The sequence below is a fragment of the Hemicordylus capensis genome, chromosome 11, assembly GCF_027244095.1.
Source record: "Hemicordylus capensis ecotype Gifberg chromosome 11, rHemCap1.1.pri, whole genome shotgun sequence".
Lineage (NCBI taxonomy): Eukaryota > Metazoa > Chordata > Lepidosauria > Squamata > Cordylidae > Hemicordylus > Hemicordylus capensis.
The window spans coordinates 3,717,758-3,730,349 of record NC_069667.1 but is presented as its reverse complement, the minus strand read 5'-3'; the positions used below and the strand labels follow the sequence as shown (position 1 = coordinate 3,730,349).

General features: G+C 43.2%; 1 protein-coding gene across 7 annotated transcripts in view; it reads right to left on the bottom strand.

Moving 5' to 3' along the window:
• Nucleotides 1–130: 130 nt before the first annotated feature.
• The window catches only part of LOC128335615 (ligand of Numb protein X 2-like), a 42,440-nt gene continuing 29,978 nt past the window's right edge, over nucleotides 131–12,592 (bottom strand). For 6 of the 7 annotated variants that reach the window (XM_053274194.1, XM_053274193.1, XM_053274189.1 and 3 more), the window contains 8 exons: nucleotides 9,813–10,039; nucleotides 8,553–8,749; nucleotides 6,991–7,359; nucleotides 4,598–4,774; nucleotides 4,203–4,377; nucleotides 3,823–4,051; nucleotides 2,928–3,086; nucleotides 131–1,823 (listed from right to left, as the gene is read on the bottom strand). In XM_053274194.1, the coding sequence (XP_053130169.1) occupies nucleotides 1,688–1,823; nucleotides 2,928–3,086; nucleotides 3,823–4,051; nucleotides 4,203–4,377; nucleotides 4,598–4,774; nucleotides 6,991–7,359; nucleotides 8,553–8,749; nucleotides 9,813–10,039 (1,669 nt within the window). In that variant the 3' untranslated portion in view covers nucleotides 131–1,687. Of the gene's footprint in view, nucleotides 1,824–2,154; nucleotides 2,219–2,927; nucleotides 3,087–3,822; nucleotides 4,052–4,202; nucleotides 4,378–4,597; nucleotides 4,775–6,990; nucleotides 7,360–8,552; nucleotides 8,750–9,812; nucleotides 10,040–12,592 lie in introns of all 7 variants that reach the window. The other variant, XM_053274195.1, reaches the window with a different exon arrangement.

The window sequence follows — 12,592 nt, the reverse complement described above, 5'->3', positions numbered from 1 at the left end:
GACCTGGGATAAGTCAGAAGTAGGGTGTGGTAGAAACCTTGTAGAATTCCTTAAAGACAAGGCCAGTTATAGCAAGGGATTACACTCTGAGGAGAGATTTAGTCATAACAAAACCTCCAAACAACTTCAGTGACATCAGAATAATTTATAAATGCAAAACCATGAAAAATCTGTTAACAAGGTCCTACACATTCTTTGGTGCACAGCAATATAGTCACTACTAGACTTCCTGGTGGTGACTGGAGAAGGCACCTTGAAATAAGACAAGGAAGGAAAGTGGTACCACTCAGGCAGGCAGCCCCTTCATTTGAAAAAGGCATTTGATCTCTCTTTACGACCATTGCAAGGAACATTGGAGAGCACAGATTCCAAGACTCAAATCAATAGTGGTCACCCTTATCAGTAGATCAGACTGAAGAAGAAGTTAATGTCCTTTAAAAACTCATTTAAGTATGAATTAGCCATCCATTAGTGTTCATGACATGACTTGTAGACCTCACTTCTATGCAAAACCCCGTCTACCTCACGTGAAAATTACACTTGCCTTACATATAATGCCTACTTAAACATTACACTATCAATGGTGTGCCCCATTAAAATAAGGTGTTGGAGTTCATGCAGGAGGACTTTACCACTTCCAGTATGAATGGGGCCTTCAGTCTTGTTGGTGTTTTACTGAATGGCTGAGTTTTTACCTACAGATATGGCTTTCTCCACCATATCCTCATACTTTGAAAGATAGTGCACCAGATGAAGCTCTACCTGCCATGCGACTCTTAAAATAGCCAAGTGTATCTACAGGGGTAGTCAATGATGTGGGCTAGCTGCAGAACCATTCAGCAAAGTAAAGCCCTGTTCCTCATAAGAGAGGCACTTGCTTTTAAAGGCTGATGAGGAGAACAACAGCAGCAGCAGAGGAACAGGGCTATTTGGGTTGGTTTCTTCTCTGAAAAATTGATCCTCATCTCCCTTTCCAGTAAGGAAAGCCACTAGAGGTGGAATCAAACCCAGGTCCTGCCTATTCCATACAAAGTAGGGTTGGGAGTTGTAAAGCACCAGCTGAACACTGCACAAAGCCACTTTTAAGCCATTTTTCCTTAGGAGGGATTCTATGACCAAGAGGGAAAGTGTGGCAAAATCAGCTTAAGAGGCACAGTGCAGGCAGCAGCTGGTCCTGTTGGATTTCCATTAAACCCTTCACATGTAGCCCACACTGACCAATGTTTGTTGGTAAACATCTTTAGAAAAAGGTACCACTGAGAGCACACAGTTAAACTTCAGCCACCACCAATGAGTCTATCAGGGACCATAATAAGCCATCTTGCAAATCTTTACAGCACTGATCGCAATCACTTATCTGAGCAAGATCAAAAAAGGATTTAAGGAGCGAAGTAAGCCGTGGCTCAGAGTTCAAATATCTAATGTTTGCAAGAACGCTGAGAAAGAGAAACGATCATTACAGTTCTAACTGCACACAGAAATGTGACTTTCAACTGCCAGAGTTTGGTCTAAAATCACAATTCTATCAACAAGCTATTTTGCCTTTGGCAGAAGAATAAGACTGGTGAATGCCTTGAGGAGAACAGCCTCTTAAGCCACCTCACCATTTCCTTGGTTGGTTTTTCACTCCAAGTCTTGAAACCTAGCATCAGAACTTTGAACTCAAGTTTGAATTAGATTTAACGTCTTACACACGACTGCCAGGCCAAGACACCACCGTGAGAGTGACTTTGTTCCGTTGTTCCTTAAGCATAGGGATCAGCTCGGCATTACTCATTCCAACAGCGGACACTCCATTCACTGCCACAATTTCGTCTCCGCACCTAGTGGTGGAAGAGGAAAAACCACCATTAGGGTAAAGCTCTTGACATGTTGCTAGTGTTACAACCACCTAAGTCTGCACTATGTTAAACACTAGGCCTGTGCATGTCAGGGGAAAAAGGGATTTCCAGCGTCAGAAATCCCTACCCCCACCACTAGGAGGCAGCAGGATACAGGTCAAGTGCCCCAGGTACTCTGCTGGTGGGGGGGGGGGCTTTAAGTGCACGCCCAGAACTGGTGTGGGGGCAGCTGGGCAGCACCGTGATCTTCTACAGAGGGAGTGTGGGAGAGCAAAGAGGAAGTGACACCAGGCAGCGTAGGAAGCCCACGCACCTGCTGGGAGGATGCACAGACTCCTGGATGTCATAGTTCTGCTCAGCTTCTGATATGCACAGGTCTATTAAACATCAAAGGACAAAGCAAGAAGTCTTTACCGAGTCTGACTTCATCAGTCATTTCAAACGGTGCAACAAAAACCAAAAATTTATTCATATTTCTATACCACCTGACATGTGCATCCCTAGTCGGTATAGATAAGTTAAAATACAATATAAGCATAGAATAAAATGATTAAAACAATTAAAAGCCTGAGAAAACAGGTGAAACTTAAGGGTCTTTTTAAAATTAAGGGCTATTTGAGTCCCAAGTCACCAGAAGAGGCTGGCTGCTGAATCTCTGCCAGGCTGGCTTCTCTGGCCTTGCCCTCTTCAATTCAGCCTCAACTGAGGACAGGTAGTTTTGCCACTCTCTAAGAAGGGAGCAGTTTGAATGCTCTAAGTCATTCCAGATGTAGAGCAAGACTGCCTTGCCTCAGAGGAGGCTGCCTCTGCATGATTTGCTGCTCTGGACTGGACAATTATTCTCTGTTTCTGTACCAGGTGTTACAGGGTCATTCAGTTACACCCAGTGCAGAGGCACAGCAGAATTGCCTAACTATGAAGGAGGCTACCCATTGGCGTCTCTGTACAAATAAACTATTCTGAGCTTGTCCACATCCTGACTTTTTATGGAGAGAGAAAAAGAAGAATTAAAAACCCAGCCGCTGTGTTCTAGAGATCAGGGACTCTGAGGAAGGCAAAAGTAAGAGAAGCCAAAAGGGTACATACTTCAGCCTTCCGTCCCAGAAGGCAGGTGTTCCAGGCACGATGGTTTTAATGAAGAAGGGCTGGTTTCCTTTATTTTCTTCAAACCCACCAACTATGCTGAATCCCCAGCTCTCAGAGTTGCTTTTATGCAAGATAATATCTTGACAGCAGTGGAGGTGGCTGAAACAAAAAGCACAGTCAAGAGTGAGGTGCAGAGCAGCTTTTCACCTTCTGTCTAAGATAAAAGTCCACTTATTTTCTTGTTATGCAGGAGTGGAATTATCTTTTACTTTAAACCTGTGGGAGGAAGGAACTGTAGTGTCCTAGTAAGCCAAGCAGGAAATACCAAGCCTTTGTTGAATTTGAGCATCCCTGAAATCAATAGGATGATGAGATCATTACCACCGGCAGCAGCAGGAGCACTGCCGCCTGGGGATCAAATATCTTATTTCAGATGGCTTATAGATCAGGAAACAATGACTGCATTCAGCACACAGTCCTTTGATGGGAAGCACACATTATGGTGGGGAAACATTTCTTCCTTTTGAAGTTTGCATGTCAGAATCCAAAGTCCATGCATGCCAGATAACATACAGAAGTGGACCTACTGGATGTAACACAGACACCACACCCAACCATAGCTATGCTACCTTTGGTGCGATTTCTGATCTGAGCCACTGACATTATAGGATTTCTTTCAGGCATCACTTGATGCATGATAATCAGGCATACTGAAAACCTTTGAGAGTTTATGTCCTTTATTTTATAGGGGGGAAAACATCACTCAAAGCAAGAGACACCTTCACTCATGACACCTGGAGCAAACTAGATCACTGGATGACTGACCAACCTGAAAATATGATATAATGCTTAATCAGGAAAGTTTCCATGGTGACACTTGAGCAGACAGACTTACCTAGGCAACCCAAGCCACATGACCCACAGAGGAGCCCAGCTAGCCCAGGTGAACCCGTTTTCCTGGCTATCAGGTGCCTCAGTAGATTCAGGTGCCTGATCTGGTACTACAATTTCCAGAGCTTTCAGGGTCACAGCGTGCAATGCTGCATTCGATTTCAACGCAGAGACTGCTTCATTGTAGCTCAGATGAGTCAAATCAATGTTGTTTATACTCAAAAGCACATCACCTGTTACATAAATAAAGAAGGACAAACCATAATCTACCTTCTGTTATAAAGCATAACTTTGGATCACTATTTGACATCTGCAATCTCATACATGCATAACTACGCAGTTCATGCATCACAGTAATAAAAGATGGTTCTGAAGACATCTTACCTTTCTTAATCCTTCCATCCCTGAAGAGGCATCCAACAGGCTGCACGCTAGTGACATAAACAGGGAGCTTGTTTTTATTGTCCCTTCCGCCTCCTATTGTAATTCCTAGAGATTCTTTTGGCTCCTTTTTAATGTTAACAACCTTTTCCTGACTAAGATATCCTTGAGGGAGTGCCTAAAACATGGGGGGGGGGGAGAAAACGAAAAGAGTGTGTCTATTTATCATGTGCATCAATGAGGAGTAGGTTGACTGGAAAGACATGGAACAAGACCACCTTATGAAGCTAGAGGTACAGCTATTGGTATACCAAGATAAGGAATCACTTTGAACTGTTTAGCTGTCCCATAAGGGCAGCAGTAACAACTCCCAGAACCTAGCACATCACATACTGTACCTTCTGGTAGCTTGATCTTCGTCGGAAGTGAGTCTGTTCAGGTCTCCTGCGATGATGCACAGGGCTCCCCCCACTGCTGCTGCTGCTGTTGTTTGACGTGCTGCCATCTTCAGCAGCATCTGTAAGTTGCACACCAGACTGACGGAGAACCACAAAGTTGACTCTTGCTTCACTAGACTGCCAGAGAGAGGAGAAGCATGAAGAGGAAATTTTCCAACATGTAACTTCAAGGCCCAAGTCATATAATTACAGTGTTACAAGGTCCCTAGTGGGTCACTGGGAAAATAATATGTATCCTCGGAAATCAGCTCTGCGCTCAGTTGTCAGGTTGTTTTGTCAGTACATTTTTAAATGAGCTCCAAGGTCTCATGCAAACTCTCTCCAAAGAACGGTTTACAAATCAGGAGCTAACCTCAGGAACATGAAGCTTCCAGTAAGACCTACTGAACTCTTCTGTAGCAAGCCACAATGGGAGGCAGAGACAGAATTGTTGCCTGCTTTCCCACTGAGTAGGGATGTGCGAACAGGTTCAGTTCGATGGCTCAGACTAAAACCCCCCACTCCCCACCCCAGTTCGGCTCAATATCTAGCCGAACTCCCCCCCGCCGGCCTATTTTTTGAATTTTTTATTTTACAGAAATAGAACTCACCACTTCCACTCCGGGGACTTCTCTGAGGCCACCACGGGAGGAGGTGTCTCCAGAAGTTCCCACCCTGCCACACAGAGGGCCACTGGCCATGCGTGACAGTCTCCAAAATGGCCACCACCACAGGGGAAAGGCCCAGAACAGGCCGAAGACCGCTGGAACCGAGCAATTTGGAAGCTAATGGAGACCAACAGGAGGAGGGGGAACTTCTGGAGACACCCCACCACCACGGCTTCGGAGAAGCTCCCGGAATGGCAGTGGTGAGTTATATTTCTGGAAAAAATCATATTTTTTTGAAAAATTAACTCAAAGACCAGCCCAAACCCGAACCGACTGGGGTGGTGGTCATTTCGAGGTGCACAAAACTGAATGTACCCAGTCCGTGTCCAGTCCAGACTTGAACCGAACTGGGCAATCCAGTTTTGTGCACACCCCTACCACCATTGAGGCGACGCTGGAATGTAATGCAGTATTCCAACTGCAATCCTAGATATAGATCTAGGACTGAAGTTAAAACATTACATTTCATGCCACTGTCACTTCAAGATTATTATGAATGGAATTTAGCAGGACTGCACTCTTGTTTGCTTGTATTGGCGGAATTTATGAACACTGAGTTCAGCTTCAGTCAGTCCTCTGACCTAGAAAATCATTAGCAGAGTATTCCTTACACCTTTGATTTATTTGCAATGTGGATATCATAAATCAACACACAGATATTATATGAACTACATAGAGCTTATGTTCTCATCAACATTGCAAGTTCCCTTCCCTTCACTCACTCTCACAGATCACCGACTCCCTAAAATTGGCCATGGCTCAAGTGGGTTCTATTTTTATTTATTTATTACATTTCTATAATGCCCTATCCATCTAAAGGCTCTGGGTGGTGCCTATTTTACTTTCACTGGTCTCAGTTTCTTTCCAGTTAACACACCATGCACTAGAGAAATACCTCAACTTTCCCCTTTTCAAGCAAAAAGAAACACAGGAACATAGGAAGCTGCCATATACTCAATCAGATCATTGGTCGCTCAGTATTGTCTACACAGGCTGGTGGCAGCTTCTCCAAAGTTGCAGGCAGAAGTCTCTCTCAGCCCTACTGGAGATGCTGCCAGGGAGGGGACTTGGAACCTGCTGCATACAAGGATGCAGGTGCTTTTCCTAGAACAGCCCTATCCCCTATGGAGAATATCTTGCAGTGCTCACGCATGTAGTCTCCCATTCAAATGCAAACCAGGGAAGAACCTGCTTAGCAAAGGGGGCAATTCAGGATTGCTAGCACAAGAGCAGCGCTCCAAGACCAGACATTAAAAAGTCGGCATGCCTGCAGAACACAATGGTTCTCACTGGGGCGGGTGGACTTTATGTAAAAATGTACGCCAAAATATACTTGAGTGCAAGCTACTTATCACAATAATGAAATTATATGGGGAGAGGCCATATTTCAGTGGTACAGCACATGTGATGTGCTGTATGCAGAATACAGCTGCTTCCGTCACCAGCATCTCCAGTTTGACAGATCTCGTGCAGCACGGCTGGGAAAGACCTCTCTCTGCACAAGGCCCTAAAGAGCTGCTGCAGGTCACAGAGGTAACACTCTGCAAGATGGTTCAGCGGCCTGACTCCTTCTAGGACAGCATCCTATGTTCATATGGCAGAGGCTTCCCATCCCTGCTGTATTATTTGGGAGTCCCGGGTCTGAACTATGAAGACTGCTAAGTACTTTGCTCCACAAACCCGTACCTGGATGATCTGTGCGGCTGCTTCTGGTGTTCCCTGTCGAAGATCCTGGCCATTTATAGAGAGCACTTTATCGTTATGATGCAGCTTGCCATTTTTGGCTGCCAAGCCTCCATCTAGCAGGTCCAGAATAAAAATCCCAGGTTCGTCTGTTTTTCTGATCAGTTTGATGCCAAGGGGTTCAGATCGGTCTCTCTTTACAAGGGAAACGTGGATCGCTTCCTGGTTTACTGTAGGGCTGGAATCCGATTGCCCAGTCCTGGTGGTAAACCCTTTCTCCTGCAGCACAATGAGGTGGAGTGCAGCACAGGGTTGGCGCAGTAAGGAGATTGCTTGGCTATGAGTCACACTGCTAATATTGACACCATTCACCTTGTGGAAGGATTGAAACAATCAAAGATCAGAATACTCATAGTTTAGGAGGCCTTCTATCCAAGTACCACTCTTTGCCCATCTCCCTTAAGTTTGCAAAGAAAAATATACAATACAGGCAACATAAGAAAGACAGAAGCATTTCTATAGGAGCATCAGCAAAAAGAAAGGACAAAAACAAGTCTAATGGCAAATGAACTCTGGGCATATTCGGAAGGAACGTAAGCCAAGACAGCAAGAGGAACAAAAACCAGAGACAGAAGGCAGAGAAACACCATCAGGGGAAGGCACAAATAGTCTTTATAGTGGTCAGAAAGAAATCCTGCCATAAACAATCCCCTTTCCCTCTAATCTTTTAGATGGGGTTTAATCTACACAAGATGGAGGTCTTGTCCTGTTAGCTGGGGAATCTTTCACCTAATTGATGGTGTGAGACCTGTGTCTTAGATGGGATTGCAAACCTCTAGAAGACCAAAGTACCGTATGCAGTCTGGAGGAACTGCAGGATCTGAGGCTGACCTTGGGTGCTCTGCTGTGGCCTGGAATGCCTTTGCCCAGCTTTGTCTGGTTTCCCAACTGCTATCCTACCTAGAGAACTTGGACTTAGCTTCAGTGACACATGCCCTGGTTACATCCAGGCTAGACTACTGAAATGCTCTTGACGAGAGGTTGCATTTGAAGATAGTTCAGAAGCTTCAGCTAGTGCAATGCTGCACACATATTTTTACATCAATTGCTTTGGTTGCCAGTTCACTCCTGGGCTCAACTTGAAGTGCTGCCTTTAAATCCCTTTAAGTGCTTTTACCTTTAAAGCCCTCCACAGTGTGAGGCCAGGTTACCTTAAAGGCTACTCATCACCATATGAACCTGCCAAAGCCCCAAAATAGGCTCCTAGGCTGTAAAGGTTGCCAAGAGGCAGGGGCGAGGAAAATCCATGAATGAACAAAAACCACAAACAGAAAGATGAGCATACTACCAAGCTAACAAATGAGATTTGTTCATTTGAGATGGCATCCCTTTAACTTCCACAAATCTACACTGTGTTTTAAACCTTCCTGTACACTCCACAGCATATAATCTCCTTAGTCTTTTTATATTAGCTAAACTAGCTTGCAGAGCTACTCTTCTACACATAAATATCCAGGGGCCATTTTGTAGTATTACCTCAACCCATTTCATTCGTGCAAACATACCTCCAGGATATGGTCTCCAGGTGCAATTCTTCCATCTGCAGCAACAACTGAATCCCGAAGAATTTCTTGGACAACTATGTTGCCGAGAGGGGTATCTTTACCCCCAACAATACGCATTCCAAGTTCTTCCTCGGGATCTTCTGGGTGAATTTCAATTGTACTTGTCTCCGCTAAAAGACTAGCTCTTTGGGGTAAATCTGATAATGAGAATCAGAAAAGAAAGACACATGATAGCAGACCAAACCTATAGAGTTTTTTAAATACTCAAGTTTAGTATCTACCACACTGATTTTAAACAGCTCAATAAATATATGACACATTTGAACTGGAATTCCCCATTCCCTTGACATCATTTGTTTCATTCTTTGCAATATGCTTTTGTCATAAGATACAAGAGGGGGGAAAGCAAACTGCATTTGGAGTTTCCAAAAGCATTTCTGTCTCCTTTAATCCTCCATGGAAAAATCTGATGTTTACTAAATAGCTACTGATAGGGCTGTGTTTATGCTGCACCAAACTAAAACGGAAATGCTGTGCTTGGGCAATCCAAATTTTACATCAAGACAGAGAAACTCCTGCAGTCTGTATCACTTCTGCAAACTGGATGGATCTAAATATTTTCTCTTATGTGCATAATCAATTCTGCAAATATTTAAACTATTTTGTATAATTTTATTCTAGTTTTACTAATCATGGGAACAGCAAGAAGTTAAACAAGTCACTGATCAGTAGAAATTTTACTTAGCCACCTCTCGGGCTTTTCAGATTTCAGAAAGTATAACCCACATGTTTTCCTAAGTTATCTTTGAAGTCAGAAGGGCTAGAAACTTGGCTTCTTAAAAATGAAAAGCTGTGTTTCTCAAAAAGGCTGTAATCCTACAAAACTGCAGCATAAACACAGCACTGCCAGTGTTCTCTCTAATTTTTTTCATCTGCGTGCAGAATGTGTTTTGTTCTGGGCGGCAGTATCAAGGAAGTGCTCACATACATGCATTTAGAGTGGGACCTTCTTGGTTCAACCTGAGCGGGATCTAAAATTTACTGAGCGGACATTAATAAACTTGTGAGTGCACGCATGTGTGCACGCCTTGGAGGGAACACTGAGAACTGCTTAAAAAGTTGTGGCTTTCATCACTTTTACCAGGGCAATGAATTCTTTGTTAGCTTGTTAGATGGCAGGGAAACTGATTACATGTCTGCAAACATGCCTATTTTGTATCATGTGCTCTGAAATGCAAGCTTGAGGAGGTGAGAGGTTACCTTCTTCACTCCCATCAAAAGCTGGATTAACCAACCCAGGTTCCGCTGTCTCCAAGGATATCACAGCAGCGACTGAGCTTCCAGACACCAAGGACGACACACCATTTGATATCTCGGGCTCTTTCAGAGTATTTGTTTCCACCCTGGAAAGTGAATCTCCCTTCAATCTGGAACGAGGATTCCTTTTCCTTTCTAGCTGAGCTTTATATTTCTTGAAGCCAGGACACCTGCACAAGAAGGCAAAAAGACCACTGAAAGGGGATTTGTGTAATTTAAAAGTACTATGACCAACCCTAATGCAAGTACTCAGCGTGGCATTACAAGCTCCTTCAGCCAAACCGCTGGGAAGGTGGGAAGAAAGAGAACACCTTTATTTACCATTCACCAAGCAGGATACTGGGTTAAACCAGGAGCAATTTGTTTAATAAACCAGGGATCAAGTGTAAGGAGATTTCTTGCTAAAATATTTGCTAGTCAAGTCCTATCACTTGTAACATACACAATAATTTTATCTCATAATGCATAAACAAATACTTCGACTTAAAAAAGGGCAGTAAGACAATGTCTGTGAATCAGACTGCTGGGGAACCTGGGATTGGTTTTCAAGAGATGCTTTATATTTACCTTAGAAGAGAGCTGGTCTTGTGGTAGCAAGCATGACTGAACCCTTAGCTAAGCAGGGTCTGCCCTGGTTGCATATGAAAGGGAAACTTGATGTGTGAGCAGGGTGGATTTGATTTAAATCAAACTGATTTAAACCACAATTTAAATCACTAGCAGGGTGGATAAAAATCAATGATTTTTTTAAAAAAATAAAAAAAATCCGATCATTGATTTTTATCCACCCTGCTAGTGATTTAAATCAGTTTGATTTAAATCAAATCCACCCTGTGTGTGAGCACTGTAAAGTATTCCCCTCAGGGGATGGAGCCACTCTGGGAAGAGGAGAAGGTTCCAAGTTCCCTCCCTGGCAGCATCTCCAAGATAGAGGTGAGAGATTCCTGCCTGCAGCCTTGGAGAAGCCGCTGCCAATCTGTGTAGACAATACTGAGTGAGATGGACCAAAGGCCTGACTCAGCTTGGCAGCTTCCTATGTACCTTAGGTTTTCTAATTCTCTCTGCTAAACCATAAAACTTGACAAGTATTTCCATTTTGCTTGGTTCAAAGAGACTTTCCCAATGGTTATGTTCTTTCTGGGGTTGCCAGAGAATAAATGTGTGCACAAATGAACAATCTTGAAAGCATGATAGTGGATTTTTTATGGTTACAGGATCTGGCCATTTTTTATCCAGTAATCCACCAGGGAAAGGATGTAATATCATGACATTGCCTGGTGTATTGTAGGGCAAAACCAGAGAAGGAAGCTGCTTTATACAGAGTCCAACCACTGGTCCATCTAGCTAGGTACAGTCTACGATAACTAGCAGCAGCTCTACAAGTTTTCAGACAAGTATCTCTCCCAACCCTACCTGGAGATGCCAAAGATTGAATCTGGGACCGTCTGCATTCAAGCAGATACTCTACCACTGAGCTATGGCCCCATCCCACTCCTCTGATACTACACAATACAATACTGATACGATGAGGTATTGTACTGAATGATTTTCCAATACTGGAGGGATTTTTCATCAGAATAGTTTTTGATGAAAAATCCTCCGATAGGACTTGCATCGTCTCAGACCCAATTATCAGGCTGATGCAACACACAGCCCTACTTTCTGTCACTAAGCTCCCATTAATGTTAATTGAGGGTTTTTGTTGTTTTTAACTCTCTCAGCCAGCAGAAACATGTTTAGGCTATAACAATCAGAGACAACAGATCAGTTGCAAGCATATCTTATTCTCTGCAAAAGAAGAGATCACTTCAGCCCTAGATCCATGCATTTGTACGTATTCTACACCCATAAAATCCACACAGTGGTGATGGTAAATGACTTTGCCTTCAGTGTTTCTCCCTTCAAAAATAGCTACAACCACTTTCTCAAATATCTCAACTCAAAGTTTTCCACATGTGCACCCCCCCCCCCGCTGTTTCTTCTGTTGGCCTTAAGTTTTAGCCCTAAGATTAATATGTAACTAAACATTCCAGTTTAATCATACTAGAGCCTGAAACTGAGTTGGGTAAATATGACAAGGAAAGTGACCTAATAAGACACAATAAATGCTGGTGACTCAAGTAGACAGCCTCCTGCTAATTTCATGTGAAACTATACACCTGAAATGGCCACAAATATTATTACGAAAATTTATACACCACGTTTCAACAAAAAAGTTCACAAAACATTTTACATAGAAAAAGAAACAAGGCAACCTCCTGTCCCACAAGGGCTCACAATCTAAAAAGAAACAGAAGAGAGACCAGCCACAGCCACTGGAAAATGCTGTGCTGGAGCTACAATACCAAAACAGGGATATAACCTGCAACTTACTTAAGCAACTATTTTACTACACAGTGCTGTTTTTATAGCAGCTGTCACATGGAATTAGAGAGAGAATGCAAGCCCTGCTTAAAGTGTAATAAGTAAGTTTCATGATTAGAAGTTGTAAACCTAACACCTGCACAGGCAATCTGCTCTGGATCAGGATTGAAAGCCTACTATGAACTGCATTCATGCCTGTGGGAGAGTTAATTTATGTACTTTAATTAGAAGATATATCAGATTAGTACAATGTATGTCATAGAAAACTGTGGTATATCACAACTTGGCACAATCCATCCATATGTGCTCCATGGTGGATTTAAGTAAATTTAAATCAAGGTGATCAAAATCACTGGCTG